General features: G+C 37.0%; 1 protein-coding gene across 1 annotated transcript; it reads left to right on the top strand.

Annotated features, from left to right (window-relative positions):
• The first annotated feature begins 11,158 nt into the window (after positions 1–11,158).
• On the top strand, positions 11,159–12,094 carry LOC141516738 (olfactory receptor 9Q1-like). The gene has a single exon (XM_074227729.1). The coding sequence runs from the start codon at positions 11,159–11,161 to the stop codon at positions 12,092–12,094; it is 936 nt and encodes a 311-aa protein (XP_074083830.1).
• The last annotated feature ends 5,552 nt before the right edge of the window (positions 12,095–17,646 follow it).

Genomic DNA, 17,646 nt, shown 5'->3' with positions numbered 1-17,646 from the left:
GAAGGAAGACTGGCTAGTAAATGGTTCTATAGTAATGGGAAATGCTTGCTCAGCACCCTTAGCCAGTTACATATAGCTGGACAACAGAGATCAGGGAAAAGGAATTAGAATGAACAAATTTCTCTTTGGAGTGGTTGATTTTCTGACTACAAAGTTCATAATCCTTTGTGCACATTAGAAGAGTATTTTAAAGTTGTCAAAATGTTTTAAACACCTTTTTATAGTATAATGGACAAAAGGCTGCATTTGGAGTCAGGAAATAATGGGCAACCAGTTGACACAATAGATTGAGTACTGATCCTGATGTCAGGAATACTCTCTGAGTTCAAATCCTGTCTTAGACTCTTACTGGGAAAATCACTTAAGAGAAACCACAGTAACACTTTTGCCAAGAAAACCCCAAACTGTATCATGACGATTTGGACACAACTGAACAAGGACAGTCTTGGATTAAAAGGTCATTTCTGACATGAACTGTCTTAACATCTCTGAGCTTCAGTTTTCTTTCATCTTTAGGTCTTTGACCCTGTGATTTCAGTTGATCTTTACAGTACCCTTGGGAAGTGGGTGCTGTTATTATCCACATTTTATAGATAAGGAAACTGAGAATCCTAAAATTCACAGATGGGATTTGCCCATGTTCACACAGCTAACAAGTGTCTAAGGAAAAATTTGAACCTAGCTGTTCCTAACACTAGAGATCTGTATGGTAGTTAGGGAGAATTGATGGAGAGTGGTAGATTTATGGGAACATTAGCTGCACAGAATAATGTGATTTTCTCTTTATATTTTTGTTTATATGTATATAACTATTGTAATATATATATTAATTACATAGCATGCTACATGTAATATATAAGATTTATGTTACTCTATGTATTACATAAAATGTAATCTATAAATAAATATGTAAAACCTATAACATAAATGTGTATGTATAAACACACACATAGACAAACACACATTTATTTTCTACAATCCTGATGAGAAAGTTTAGTAAAAGGGAATGGCAAGAAAATTGAATCATTTTGCTTTATTAAGTTATTGCATGCAATTATAGATTTGTCATGCTAGAGAGAGAGGAAACTTCCTAAAAGGGATATAGACAACAAGTTATCTGTAAGTCATCAAGAGAAGAAATCTTGAAGATCTTTTGACACAAATAAAGGTATCAGGTTGAATGATAAAATTATTTTTTATTTAAACTTGGAGGGGGAACCAGGGTTAAATTATGCCAAGTTTGTGAGAAAGGTTTGTAATTGTCTTCTTAAATCTTGTTCTATATTTTATCCTCTTTTCAAATATAATTATTAATGTGTTTCTATTTTTAAAAAAGGATTCCAAACCGAAGAGTAAGACTTTTATTTTCTTGTGTTCTTAGCTATACTATGCCAATTGGAAGGGTATATTTGACACTTGAACTCATGGCGTAGAAATCACTTCCATCCTTCCTTTGTGTCTTATTTCTCACCACTGCTCTCTTTAGATTGGACTCCTTCATGGCCCTAGAGAATCTCATCAACAGGAAATTCATCATCTTGTGAAACTGCATCAACTTTGTTACTCACATCATATCAATACACCAAGTACCACCCCACTTATTGGAAAACTCCTCCAGACTTCCATTTAAAGAAGCCTCCTGGATCAGCCTCTTTCATTTCCCATCAGCTGAATTATTTTAGATTGAGTTCCATTATTACCCTAGTCCTAGGTATCTCTTCTTCTCCCCCTTCTATATTTGGCTACCATTTATATTTTGTCTTTCTCCATCATATTGTAAGCTCCTTTGGGGCATGGACTGTCTTTTTTTGTTTGTTGTTTTTTGTATATGTACCTCCAGTACTTAGTACAGAGAAAGTTAGTGTGGAATAATTTCTTCTTTTTTTTTAAGATTTTATTTATTTTGAGCTTTACAGTTCCCCCCTCCCTAATCTTACTCCCTTCCTCCACCCCCAACAGAGGACAATTTGCCAGTCTTTACATTGTTTCCATGGTATACCTTAATCCAAATAATAATTTCTTCTTGATGAAGCCATGTGAGATCCTTTTGAGCATGTAAGAATACTTATATGACAAAAGAATTTTTAAGTTTGCAGTGACCATTCTTGAAGGACTACATTCTAGAATTTGACCAGAAATAGAAGTCAGGTTTAGTGACTTCTTTCATTTTGGAGAAAACCAGCACATTTGTCCTTCTTCAATCTTCTGTTACCTCTTCCTTTCTCTCCAAACTCTGAAAGATCACTTACAATGGTTAAGAATTTCTATTCTAATAATTTCCATGTCTTTTGATCTGGGAAACTTCCTTCATCTAAGAAGTCATGTGTCTAAAAGCCACGAAGCAGTATGACCAAGTTAAAGAGAGACAATGTAAAGAGAAAGAAGAGGATGATGATGAGCTGTGCTGAACCTCTAGGCTTCTCCTCATTAGGGAACTGGAGGATTGAGCATCAATTGATCGTATAGAAGGCAAATGGAACTAAGACTTCATACTGTGTTAGAACATATTTTAAAGCAGAGAATGATAGAATTCAGTTAGCTAGCATGATGGAACTGGATTGGAGAGCTGATTGGGAAGCAATACCAGTGATAACTGAGACACTAGGAGTATAATCTATCTAGACCTTAGCATGCTCCATTAGAATCTATTCTGGAGAGGTTTCCTTTGTCTGTTCGACCACTTTATTTCTCACGCTTCTCCAACTAGTATAAGTGTGAAGGAAATTCAAAGGTAAAGTAGTGGCCATCGTATCATAGCCATTGAAGTTGTTTTCATTAAATCCTGCTTTATTCAGTTCCCTAGAATCCAAGCGAGGGACTGGTTGTCTTTGGTCTTTTTCTGGGTAGATGTAAAAGAAGTACTTGGAACAAAAAAAAAATCTGTCTTCTTCATCTGCATCCCTAAAGAACTATTGAATTATAACCCCACCCAACTTGAGACCTTATATTGTAGAATGTTAGCTCAGAGTACATCTTAAATACTGGTATAGGTAGTAACTCCAAAGAACTCATAATATTCATTTCCATGATTCACTCACCTTGTTTATCTACATACATGTAATGCAGATAATTGAGGAAGCATTCATTCATTTTTAACTGCCCAAGGATATATTTTCTTTCTTTGGATTGCTCTCATTCTCCAAGATGTAATGTGGGATACTCCTATGAGTCTGTTGGGAATCCCTGAACCTACAGTTCAGATGACCACAGATTTGGGGAAAGCTCAGTTTTCACTCTAGGAGGAATCATTCCAACAGTCCCTCAAGTCTGGATATTAAGACTTGGGTGACTTGGTATTTCCAAATGGCCTTGGTGCTTAGGACAGTGTGCTAAGTTTAATCATTTCCTTGTTACCCTTATTATGGTTGACTCAATGTAGTTTTACTGGTACCCCTTAGTCTTCTCATGAATCCCATGTTTAAAGAGATATATATTTTAAATTCCTTATAGGAATTGGTTTAATGATTCTCCACCACTTGAATTGGGAAGTGGATCCAGTGTCCCCTCTTTCCATCCATGAATGTCTATTTGCTTAGGTAACCATATTTGTTGGGGAAACAGCTGGTCCAAGTTTCTGCTCAAGTTAGACTGGTTGGTTTTTGTTCCTATAGTAATGAATCATTCCACTAAATATGGATCTATCCTGAAAAATGAATTTAATCATTCCTGGTGGAGGCTAGTCATAGAGTATGGGAAGACATGATTAGACAGCATAAATTCAATCTCTATCCAAGTCATTTCTTTTGGAAATTTCATCTTCTTACAGTTCATTCTATGAAAACTAGGCACAAAGTGAAGTCATTTTCATGAGATCATTTTTATATGACATGCCATTTTAGTCACCTAGAATGGTTGAAGGACAGTTCCCATCTGGATATTCTAATTGATTCAACTGACTTTGCAAAAATAATTATTTTGTGAGATTACCAAGCTGATGGAACAGCTCATATGAAAGGAGACCCATCCTGGCTCCCTTGAATCATAGCTCAACATTATTCCAGTGATCCATCTGGTAATTATTTCTTCTTCCTCTAAAAGTCTTTGTGGTTGAAAGCCATCCTGCTCTTTATTTCTATCTCATCATAAGAAGGAACCTTCGGGAGGAAGATATGTTGTAAAACTTGAAATTCATAAGCTGTTAGAAAACATGGCAAGAGACTCCTTTTGCTTGCAACATAATTGTTCCTCTTGGGAAGAATGAAAACCCAAAGGTAAGCACTGTTTGGAATGTGGCACCATTCTGGTATGTCTTTAAAGATGATAATTCTACAGGACTCCAAGCAAGCTGATGGCATAAGGTAAGGGTGCTTCTATGAACAGGCACTAAACTCTCTTAATCCCTGGGTTAAGTCATCATTGTACAAAAGAGAGAATGCTGAATTTTGAGTCAGATTACTTGGGTCCAAATATGAAATCTTTCACTTCTTTGCTGTCCTAGTCATTTGTTCTCTTTGACCATAATTTTTTACTCAAAATAGTAGAGAGTATTAAATGACCTCTGAGTTTCCTTCCAGACATAAGTCTTTTGATCTTGTGGTTTTATACTGGATGAAACATGAAGTCTTCTAACCTTGGAATATATTTATATTTACATCATCTATACAATCTATATCTAATCTAATCTAATCTATATCTATATCTATATCTATATCATCTATATCTATATCCATCTCCATCTCCATCATTTCCATCATCTTCATCTCCATCTCTCTCTCTCTCTCTCTCTCTCTCTCTCTCTCTCTCTCTCTCTATATATATATATATATATATATATATATATATCTCCATAGACAGATATAGATGAGAGGGACGAATTGCATTTCAGGCATGGATTGTTTTTTCTTTTTAAAAACTAGCTTGGTTGATTATGTCAATAGAGTAACTGATTTAGAAATTTATATGTTTTCTTAGGGATCTATTTAATCAAATAAATAAGCTTTTAAAGAAATATTAGATGGTGGGAGAGAATTGCTGGAAGAAGAAGACCTCAATGACAGAAGTAAAATTCTAGGGAAATAAATGACTCGACTCTAGAAATCCTAATTATGTTGTCATGAATGACATGGATGAAGTATAAAAAGCCCTGGCTTGAGATCAAAGTCTCCCTTTGTCACTTACAGCCCATCTTAGGCAAAACACTTTACCTCTTTAGTTTGATCATCTGGAAATCCTGAGATTTGGAGTCAAGGGCTTTTTAAGCTCTACTCTGGCAAGAAATCTATTGCCCTGTGATCTAAAGAGCTCCACTTTTTTTCAAAATCTAAAACCAATATTAAGGAATTTCATTTTCTGGTGAAATTGAATGAGAAAAATCATAGAAGAATGGAGATTCTTAAGATTCACCATTCCAACTTTAAATCTTTCACTGCAGTTGGATTATGAAGAGACCTTCTTTTGCAGGATATATGAATGTGTCAGCACAGTTTCTTCATATGCTGATTCTGAGGCTAAGTTTGAAGATTATAGTTGACTAAGAAACTAATTAAGGCAAAAGAATCAGAGAAGTCTGTCTCGAAAAACTTAAACTTTTTTGAGAGTATTTATAATCTGACACCCTCACTAGGATATTTTAAGAAGAAACATATAGTGAAATACTAACTCTGATATTGAGAAGGAAAGTCCCTTAATGGACTCTTTCTATGGTTGCTTTTTTTTCAGGCCTTACTTAACTGTAGGTAATTCTTTCAACCTTCCTTGGATTGAAGTTCAGTAGTTGTGGGAGATGAAGAATTTTTTACATGCAGAGGAAGAGAATATCATACACTGGTATCTGTCATTTCATTTCTATAGAAAATATTACCACTGGAGAGGTGCACATTTTCTACAAACTGTCATCTTAGAGAGGTATCTGAGGCTCTGAGAGGTTGCCACTTTCTTCAGGTCACTCAGTAAGTATTTGTGAGAGGGAGTTCAAGAACCCAGGTCTACCTGTTACCAAGACAAGCCCTTTATCCACTATACTTTGCTGTCTTCTCTTGATAATAATGACCAGTCTATACTTGGAACTACTGGATGGGGGAAATATTTTTTCATTTTTAGTGACTCAGCCCTGAAATATTCATTAGAAGTCATTTTGGATCAGATTCCTCTTTTCCAGAGGAGGAGGTTAGAGAAATCTTGTAACATAGTGGATAGAGTATTGGACTTGTACTTAGGAGGACTTGAGTTTGAATCATCTCTAGGATACTTATTGGCTGTGCCAGCATAGACAAGTCCCTTAACCTCTCAGTCTTAATTTCCTCATATGCAAAAAAAAGATAATTTCAACGATATTGGTGATCAGGAGTAAAAAGAGGTAAGAAGAATAAAGGTCTTTCTAAACCTTAAAGAATTATTCAAATGCCAACTAGATGGAAGCTGAGGTCCAAGAGATGAAGTAATTAGCTGTAAAATTAGAATTTGAACCTTATTCTTCTGACTCCAAATCTAGAACAGTTTCCACTAGAAAAAGCTTTTGCTTCCATCATCTGTTGACTTGAATAGGTCTGAAAATGCCCCTGGATGAGACTTGAGGCTTCTTGAAGAAGAGATCGAGAGATAAGTCAAAACCCCCAATCACTTTCTATCTGAGGCACTAATATAAGGGAACAATCACTCCCACTTTAGGAAACCTTGAACTTCAGGGACCTTGTGTTTTGGGAGAATTCTAAAATCTTCCTTTCTTAGAGTTCAGCTTTATCTTTGTTTGGCTTCTGTATGGTTTTGTCTTTATAGCTTCAGCAACTAGCATAAAGTTTTGTAAAATAAAGGCTTGTTAATTGAAATAAAAGAATATCTGCTAACGGGATTATGGATTCAAACATGTCAATTCAGTTTGGTTGTAATGTAGACTGTATCAAGGAAATTTATGTAAAATAATTCTGAGAAGGTTAATTGAAACCAGACTGTTCCAAATGGACGTCTGGGGTTATTTTAAAAATAGAGGATTTAAGGAACTTGATTTAGTATTCTTGAATGTTGAGTAATGTAGTCACTGCTAACTCCATGTCAGAACCAGTGATACTAAATTGTGATTTGGGTGGGTTGGGGAGAATAGAACAAGTTTTGGTAAATGTGCCAAGTTTAGGGTAAGCAATTTTCAAATATTATCTTGTTTGAGATAATATTTTTTACTTTAGCTTTAATGATATAATAGCTACTACTTCCTTAGGTGTGTTATGACTATATGCTTAAAACAATTCAATTTTATTTTCATTTCCAAATTTTCCCCTCTTCCCATTCAGAAGGCAAAAAAGAGAACTCATTACATATATATATATATATATATATATATATATATATATATAAATGCTAAACAAATTCCTTCATTATTAAAATTCAAAACAGGCAAAGCAAGAAGAAAAAAATCCAATAATTGCATGTTTGGAATACAGCTAAAAAACATCAGGAAGAGACAAATCTTGGAGAGTAACTTGTCCAATCTTTTCTTGTCACAGAACAAGCAGTCCTTTATAAGAGAAGGGACCCTGTTTTTCATACAACAGATGGGCAATCAGAATCTAGGCCTTCTGTCTACCTATCTTGGGTATTTGCTATTATAATAACTTTGCACCAGTAAGCATACCAAATTCTCATCAAAGCCCTCCTGGTCCATATCAAAGGGAGGTTAAATGAAAAACAGGATGCTTCTCATATTTAGAATTATGAGGGAGCTGAATATTGGTCAGTTCAGCACTCTGGTCAGCTAAGTTCCTATTTGAAGGGACTAAACAATTCAGCAGAATGTTGGTAGAACATGACTGATGAGAATTGTAAGCATAGTTGACAGACAGACTGGTGATGGTCTGGAGGCAGTGACATTTTAAAAATCTTGACTTTTAAAAATTAATGTCTTTTCCATTTTCTGTTTGATTGAAGTAAAAACACTCAGTAGTTAAACTGAGTAGTTATAAGTAACAATTGAGGCAAAAGGTATTTTAGTTTTGCTAAATAAATCTGAGAGAAGAAGACCCTCAGAATTGTTTCTCAGAACAGGAAAATTTGTTATTTATTTATTTGTTTGTTTATTTATTTATTTTAGGTTTTTTGCAAGGCAGATGGGGTTAAGTGGCTTAGTGTCTGAGACCAGATTTGAACCCGGGGCTGGTGCTTTATCCACTGTGCCATCTAGCCACCCTGAAAATTTGTTATTTAAACTGAATCTATGCCACCAAAACCCCCTCAATGATCCACTGAAGTTTGGTCTGGGACTGACTTATTGGCCAATCAGTGAAAACCAGAGTGATTTGGATTTAAAGGCATAGTGAAATAACTCCATTTGAATCACACTGGGCTTTGTCAAAGTCCAGTTTCCCATAGCTATATTTTAAGAAATCATAAATGGAAAACTTTATGATAAAAATGTTAATTATCCCAATTTTTTTTTAAAAATGAAATGAATAAATAGCAAAGAATCATATATCTAGCTCCCAAATCCCAAGATACATTGGGATGTATAAGTGATCAAAATTTATATTACCTTGGATTGGACACCCAAATTGTAAGGACAAGACTGATTGCAGATAGAGGAAGAGCAGAAAGAGGAGAGGAAGAAGGGCCAGGTGGAGGAAGATGGCAAGTCTGATGATTGCTCTGATGACAATATAATGCAGATTTATATGGTACTTTAAAGTTTATAAAGTGCCTTGATAAGATTTGTTCCTCTGATCTCCACTATAACATTATAATACAGATGCTCTTATTATCTACAATGGGGCATCACTCATTTCTTAGGGATATGAGAATTTGTATATCTTGTGTAGTAGAAAAAGAGTTGAATTTAGAGTTTCAAAATCTGAGATTGAATTCTGATTCTCTCATTTACTACCAATGTGCTGCTCGTAAAGTCATATCTTCTTGCTGGGACTCAATTTCCTCATCTATAAAATAAGAGAGTTGAATTAGATGACATTTCAGGTCTTTTCTAGCTTTAATCGAATTTCAGGTATATTTCACAGTCATATCTGATTCTTTATGACCTCAATTTTGGTTTTCTTGGAAAATATACTAGTGTATGTCCAGTTCATTCTATAGATGAGGAAACTGAGCCCAGTAAGGTTATGAGAAAAATCCTAGGGTCACACACCTAATAAACATCTGAGACCAGATTTTCATACAGGATGATGTGTTTTTCTGACCCTAGATTTAGCATTCTATTCATTGTATGACCTTGCTTAATGAATGCTTGTGAATTTGATTATAAAAATAGTTCTAGGTCCCATCCTCTGAAACATCTGGATTTTAATGTGTGCTAATCATATGACCTTGGCACCATGGAGTCAAGGTCTCAGAGAAGCAGACACACAAACTTTAAAGTTCATGGGGAGTTTTGTTGTCAGCATATATTTGATAAGCAGACAATTAGTATCACTAACAATGAGGCATAGGGTAGTAGATAGAATTCTGGATTTGGTATCAGGAAGACCTGGGATTGAATTTGTGTTCAGATGTGTCATTCTAGGAAAGTCATCAAATCTCAGTGCAGCACAATTTTCTTACCTGTGATATGGGGGAATGACCTCTGGGTCCCTTTCCAGCTCCATGTCTATAAATCTTTGACATACCATGTCTAGAGGACTCAAAGGCATAAACTTATTGTGGACTTGGGAATTCTATGGTTTGATTTATGGTTTGAGCATTCTCTGGCATGGTTGAAAGACAAAGGAACAGAACATGATAGTTACCACATCGTCTTTGACCTGTACTTCCCTTAGGACTGATGATCAACTGCAGGTAGAGCTTAACAAAAAGAGTCACATTTCTCACAGCATCAAAGAATGCATGATAAGATTTCAACTAAACTGAAACACTTGAAGATTTTATATATATATATCTTTGTTCATTTATTTTCAATTGTGTATGATTATTCAATTGGAGTTTTCTTGACAGAGACACTAGAAGGATTTGCCATTTTCTTCTCCAGTTCATTTTACAGCTGAGGAAATTGGGGCACAAACCATTAATTGTCTTGGCCAGGCCCATTCTTTTATTAAATGTCTGAGGTCAGAATTGAGCTCAGGAAGATGAATCTTTCTGACTCTTGGATCAACACTGTGTCATTTATCTGTCCAGTTCCCAAGGGTGGGTGATGAAGGAGATATTGAGTTCTGTATTGCGTATATTGAGTTTGAGATGCCTTCAAAGGCCATCTAGTTGGAGATGTCTTACAGTTTTTGATGTTGGTTTGTATGTTAGATGATCGCCTTTAAATCTTATGCTCTATTGTTCAAATGAAGTATCTTTCTAAAGAATTTAGGTAATACAAGAAAGTGAGAAACCAGGCAAGGGCTGGTGGAAGCAAAATCCCAGGATCTGGTTTAGATTATAAACTCCTTGAGACCTGGGGGTATCTTTTACCTTTTTGCATGTCTTCAATACTTAGTTGACTTGTGCCTATTTACTTTTTTTTTAGGTTTTTGCAAGGCAAATGGGGTTAAGTGGCTTGCCCAAGGCCACACAGCTAGGTAATTATTAAGTGTCTGAGACCGGATTTGAACTCAGGTACTCCTGACTCCAGGGCCGGTGCTTTATCCACTGCACCACCTAGCTGCCCTGCCTGTTTACTTCTTAAGACAGCACTCAGTCTTCAATAGAGTAATGACAAGAGTCTTGGATGCAAACTGAAGACCAGAATTCAGATTTACCTCTTGGTGTTGCAAGAGATAGTGTGTTGGAACTGGACTTATGAAGACCTGAACTCATATTCAGTCCCAGATATTTTCTAGTTCTGTGACTTTGGCACAAATCTCTCCACCCTCTGTCTACTTTATTTTCATCACTTGTAAAATGGAGATGATAATAACACTTTTCTTCCTGGGTTGTTGGGAGGGTAAAATAAGATAATACTCATAAAGTACCATGCAATTTTTTGTTTCTAAGATTTGCTATTATTATTATTATTATAATTATGCCTAATTTGACCTTTCTGGGTCCAGTGTTCTCTGCAATATTAGGAAGTTAGATAGGTTTCACTGTAGATCAACAAATATTTATTAGGAGCTTATTTGAAGCAAGGTTTCAAATCCATGACTACATCAAGTTCTTGGATAGTAGGAATCATCACTTGACCTAACCTTTCCTCCATCCAACTCTGCCCTACTCCCCTACTCCACTAATTCATCATAGTGCACTTTGATTTTGACATGAACCTTTTCTTTCCTCAGCACCAGTCCCTAGCTTCATGGCTACTGTAAATAAGACCATTGTAAAGGAGTTTATCCTGCTTGGCTTCACCAACCACCCTGAGCTGAAACCTCTTCTTCTCATAGTGTTTCTGGCCTTCTACCGCATAATACTGTTGGGTAACCTGAGCATGATCACTCTGGTGTGGACTAATCCAAGACTCCATACACCAATGTACTTCTTGCTCCAACATCTGGCTTTCCTAGATTTTTGTTTCTCCTCATCAGTGTTGCCTCAACTTCTGGTGACCTTAACTGCTGGAAGAGCTGTGCTCTCTTATGAGCAGTGTGCCACCCAATTCTTCCTGTTCACTTTCTTTGGCACCTCTGATTGCTACCTGCTGACCATCATGGCCTGTGACCACTATGTGGCTGTGTGTCAGCCTCTACTTTATGTCACTATCATGACTCCCAAGACCAGATTGAAATTTGTGACTGGGGCCTATTTTGGGGTATTGATTAGTGCTACTGTAAGGACTTCCTGCATGTTCTCACTCTCCTTCTGTGGCAACAACCAGATAGATTTTATCTTCTGTGACCTCTCAACCCTGATGAAGCTGTCCTGTGGTGACACTTTCTTACGAGAACTCGTGATTGTCCTCTTTGCTCACTTTGTGATCCTGTCCAGTCTGATCATAATCTTAGCGTCCTATCTGTTTATCATCAGAGCCATCCTAAAGATGCACTCTGCTGGAGGGAGGGCCAAGACCTTTTCTACTTGTGGCTCCCACTTGACTGCTGTTGGACTTTTCTTTGGGACTCTTGTATTCATGTATGTACGAAGCCAATCTGGAGAATGCCTAGATGAGGGCAAGGTGGTTTCTGTGTTCTACACTGTAGTGATTCCTATGTTGAACCCTCTCATCTATAGCCTGAGGAACAAGGAGGTGAAGGAGGTCCTGAAGAGAACTCTTAGTAGGCTTAAGTTGTCTTAAGCTCTCCTTAGTCACTGATTGTGCCAATTGAGATTCATTTCCTCTTTGTTGTCATCATTCTAGGCTGTGAGTATCTCCTCGGTCATCGACAAATTTCCCAAAAATCTATGAAGAGTTAGGTTCTCTGCTTTGTAAATAGAATTATAAGAGATATTCCCATAAGGTACTTTAAATCAGTCTGTGCCAGAAAAGGACAGTGACAGTGGCAGGGGAGAAAGGCATTACCATTTGCTCTAGCAAAGGTTTGGAAAGCCTGACTGAGAATTAATTGCATGATAGCAGGAATAGAAAGAATTATTTTGTTGACACTTGTTAAACGATGAAACTAGAGACAACTGACCCAGGAGAACCAATGACCGGAACACAAAGGCTCATATTCTGTCAATATTGCCATGGAGAGGTGGAAAAATTTAATGTAACTCATTCATGCATTTGTAACACTCTGGAGGGCAGTGTTAGCTCCTCAGTATTCAGTCCCTTCTAACCCCTCTTCCATTCTGGACAGGAACAGACCTGAGTTATTCCTAGGTCCCATCTATTCCCTCTCAGGACAAGTCTTTGCTGATTTAACATTTGAGTCTTTCCTCATCTCTGTCCATCCTAATCCCTCTTCTCTAGAAGTTTAATTAACTTCATCTTGCTTTAAAAATCTTTCCTTTCCTTTAGTCTAGAGGAAATGTAATGGTCCTCAGGTCCATAATTGTGTCTTTCTCTGCTTTTCTGTGTTTATGCCAGATTGAAAATTATTAATACAATAATAATATCATAGAGTCTACATCTAGGAAAATTGCTAACAATTTGCTAGATCTTAGGCTCTTTGTCCTGGTATCAGTTTTGTATATTTCAGATAATTTTCTCCCTTCCAGATTTCTTTTTTTTTTGCTAGGCAGTGGGGTTAAATGACTTGCCCAAAGTCACACAGCTAGGTAATTATTGAATATCTGAGGCTAGATTCGAATTCAGGTTCTCCTGACTCCAGAGCTGGTGCACTATCCATTGTGTCACCTAGCTACCCTGCCTTTCCAGATTTCTTGTGTGTGATCTGAGCATGTAAATCATGCCTTCTTGACTAACGTTGGGTTTTATATATATGCACACAAATGTATATAAATACATACTTATACATATATATGCACATAGTCACCTATACACACAAATATACACTTACCCATTCATCACTATATTCATATATTTATGTATAAATTCACAATTATGGTAAAGGAAATTATTAGCAAAGTGAAAGAAAAAGAATATATAATCTTCCCTGTTACTGGACCAATAGGCAGTAACGTACTTTTGGAAAAAGTAGATTCATTTGGCACTTCTCTTAGACCTTGAAGTGACAATTATATGCAATATGCGAGGCTCACTTGTTTATTCGATGATGTCTGTGGGACCCTGACAGACTACTCATATCTCTTCCCTTCTCTCTGGTAGTTCAGCTATCATTTCTCTTTAATTTATGTCTATATATTTATATCTCACTGAGTTTAGCTCAAGTGAGTCCTTGTTGGGGTGACAGCACCATACCCACCCTTGCTACTGTTTCTGGTGACCTGTCATCCCCACTCCTTTCTGTCACAGAGGGGGGTATCTATTCTAAAATGAATGGCTTCAAGTTCACCTTCTAGAAGGGTTGTTAGAGTTGGAAATAATTTCTCATAGGTGAGAGAGAATACTTATTTCTCTGAACTACAAATCCCAGAATGCCAATCAATCTAAAAACATTGCTATATATATAAGACATTGTATAAGGTAGTGGGAAACATCAAGACTTCTTGCCATTAGGAGTTTGTAATCCATTTTGGGGACTTAACTATACATATACAGACACGCACATATGAATATAACGTCTAAACACAACAAAATTTTGAACATGGAGTGGCAGAGAACTCTACATATTCATGACATGGGAATCAAAGAGCACCTTATGTGGGAGATTAGCTACTTTTGAATTCTAGGAAGCAAAGTTAAAGGTGGCGGGAGAGAGAATGATCTGTGTTTGGAAAAAAAGTAACAAGCAAGTTTCTGGTGGCTTGGAGTGGATGACCCCAATGAACGAGTGACACATAACTTAAACCAATAACATTTTCTTAAATAATGTCTCTCAAAAAGTTTAGACTTTTGGAATAACTTTTTCTTTGTTCACTGCATAGATGAGTTCTTGTTTGCTTTGAATTAATAAGGCCAGTTGGAAATGCAATTATAAAAATATACAAGAAATATATTAAGTACCATATTTCCTCATGTATAAGATGCACCTTAATTTGGGGGTCTGAAATTTGAAAAAAAAGCATATTACATAAAGTTATTGAACTCCAGCTGTATTCAGCAAAAAAATCATACACCTTCTTTACTGTCAAAATTCCTATCCATGAGCTTGTCATCATCTATGTCTGATGATGTCCATTCTGTCTTAGGAGAGGCACTGCCTGCTCTTCTACCTGTACTCTAGTCTGTGGTTGATCACAAGCACTCTCTGGCCCAGTCCAGTGTGTGGACACTTGCTTAGTCCATTCCCTTTCATGAATCTGAAGATTCTATTGTGTTCTCTTTTGAACCAGTCACTTCTTTCTCATAAGTAATTCTTCTGGCCTCATGCTGCACCATCTTTGTGGACACAGTAATTCCAATCGCCCTTTGGTCTTCAATTCACATCTTTAGTTCCCTCTCTAAATCAGGCCATTTTATTGCCTTGCCTCTCATGGTCTTCTGCTGTGACCTTTTGAGTAGGGTTTCTTCTTCCTGTAGCCAGTCTTGGATTGTTTTCTCAGTTGGAGGAGGACCAAACTTGCATTCAGCAACTGGGTCACCTTAAACTTGAATTCAACACTGTAAGAAAATCTTTTTTGAGTGAATTTGGGACAGCATATGGCAAAGCACAACCTAAGAAACCCGTAACAAATGTGAAACCATGAGCAAAAAGAGAAGAATCATGAAAAAATGGGAAATGTAAATAAAAAAAATCTATAATCACTGTGTAAGACACTCCCAGCTTTTAGAGCCCAAATTATTAAAAAAGGTGTGCATCTTATACATGGGAAAAATCAGTAACTCAGTTTTATCTTTTTGGTTGAAAATGTTTTTACCCAAATTGCCTGAGTTTTATAAATGAATGAGTCCTCAAGGATCTTCTAGCCCAACTTTTGGATGATTTACAGATGAATAGAATAAGGCCAAGAAAAATTAAAAGACATGCCAAAAACAGCAGCAGAGCCATGAACTTGTTCAACTCTGTGACTGTTTAGTTATTTTCAGTCACGACTGATGCCTTGTGATCCCATTTGGAGGTTTCTTGAGCTTTAAGTCCATAGATGGTAGAGTGCAAAAATCTCTCTGCTCTCCCTGGGATAGGACTAAGCTGTTTGCCCACACTCAGATCCAGGTTGCTGTTTGGGCTTCCACACTACCATAGCTAAGCAGGGACTATCCTCAGAGCTCCAGGGTAGAGGGGAGGGCCTGAAACCTTTCCTAAGATCTTGGAGGAATTAAGATCTGTGGATTGTCCCCCAAACCTGCCAAAGCCTTGGACATGTGGCAAATTAGTCATAGGCTGAGGAAATGAGCAAGCAATAGAAAAAGAAGAATTGATCCATAGAAAATTACTTTGGTCCCATGGAGGACCAGATTATATACTTAGATGATGAAAAAATTGAAGTTTCTGTTTCCAAAAGCTCTAAGAGAAATAGAAAATGGGCTCAGGCCATGGATGAGTTGTAAAAAAAGACTTTTAAAATCAATTGAGGGAAGGGCAGCTAGGTGGCGCAGTGACTAGTATGCCGGCCTTGGAGTCAGGAGTACCTGGGTTCAAATCCGACCTCAGACACTTAATAATTCCCTAGCAGTGTGGCCTTGGGCAAGCCACTTAACCCCATTGCCTTGAAAAAATCTAAAAAAAAATCAATTAAAGGAAGTAGAGGAAAAATTGGGAGGAGAAATGATAGCAATGCGGATAAATAATGAAAACCAAGTCAGCAACTTGGTGAAAGAAATACAAAAAATACTGAAAAAAATAATATGTTAAAAATATATTAGGGGAGGCTAGGTGGCACAGTGGACAGGGCACCGGCCCTGGAGTCAGGAGTACCTGAATTAAAATCCGGCCTCAGACACTTAATAATTACCTAGCTGTGTGGCCTTGGGCAAGCCACTTAACCCCATTGCCTAGCAAAAACTGAAAAAAATATTAGTTTAGGCCAAATGGAAATAGCAATACAATAGACAAATGAGGAGAAGAATTCCTTCAAAAGTTGAATTGGCCAGCTGGAAAAAGGGATAAAAAGATCTGAAGATAGTAATTCCTTCAAATGCAGAATGGAACTAAAGGAAGAGTATGACTTTGCAAGAACCCAGGAAGGAATAAAACTGTACCAAAAAACCAAACATTAGAAGAAAATGTGAAATATCTCATTGAAAAAAAAATTGACCTTGAAAACAGATCCAGGGAGAGATAATTTGAAAATTACTGGGCTACCTGAAAGTCATGAGCCTAGACTTCATTTTTCAAGAAATAATACAGCAAAATTGCCCTGAGATCTGAGAAGTAGATAGTAAAATAGAAAGTGAGGGAATTCACCAATCACCTCCGGAAAGAGATCCCAGGTTTCCTGAGTCAAAGAGTAATTACTAACAGCTTCCAGAATAAAACAATTCAAATACCATGCTTCTATTGTCAGGATTACACAGGATCTGGCAGCATCTACTTTGCAGGATCCTTGGGCTTTGAGTGTGATATTCCAGAAAGTAAAAGATCATGGTTTACACCTGAATCAACTGCCCAGCAAAACTGAAGATCCTCTTTCAGGGGAAAAGATGAACTTTGAATGAAACAGGGGACTTTCAAACTTTCCCATTCAAACAACCAGAGCTGGACAGAATTTTTGATCTCCAAGTAGAGGAATCAGGTGAGCCATAGAGAGATTGGACAAGAAGGACTAACTGAGGAACTTAATGAAGTTGAACTGCTTGTATTTCTGCATGGGAAGAAGATACTGATAACTCATATGAACATTCTCATTCATAAGAGCTGTTAGAAGGAGCATTTATAGACAGGACATAGGAAGGAGGTGAATATAATGGCACAATATAGTAGAAAGATGGAGTCAATGGGTGATAAAGGAAAGAACTTGGAGGAAGGGAAAGGAGAGGTAGAAGGGGCTAAGATATTTCACATAGGAATGAATAGGAAGCTTTTACAATGGAGTGGGATGGGGGAAGGCAAGGGGCAATAAGTGAGCCTTCATTCTCATCAGAAATGGCTCAGAGTGGAAATACCATACACATTTAATAGGGTATAGGAATCTATCTTACCCTAGAGAAAAATGAGAGGAAAGGGATGGAATAAGGGAAAATGGGAGTAGGGAAGGGGGGAACAGGTGATACAAGAGAGAGAAGATCATGGGAGAGGGTATTCAGATACAACACACTTCTGAACAGGGTCAGGATGAAAGGAGAGAGAATGGAATAAATGAGAGTGGGGAAGAATAGAATGGAGGGAAATGCAGATAGTAATAGCAACTGTGGGAAAATATTGGAGCAACTTCTTTGATAGG

Source organism: Macrotis lagotis, chromosome 3, assembly GCF_037893015.1.
Source record: "Macrotis lagotis isolate mMagLag1 chromosome 3, bilby.v1.9.chrom.fasta, whole genome shotgun sequence".
NCBI classification, from domain to species: Eukaryota; Metazoa; Chordata; class Mammalia; order Peramelemorphia; family Peramelidae; genus Macrotis; species Macrotis lagotis.
This window is presented reverse-complemented; position numbering and strand designations above follow the sequence as displayed.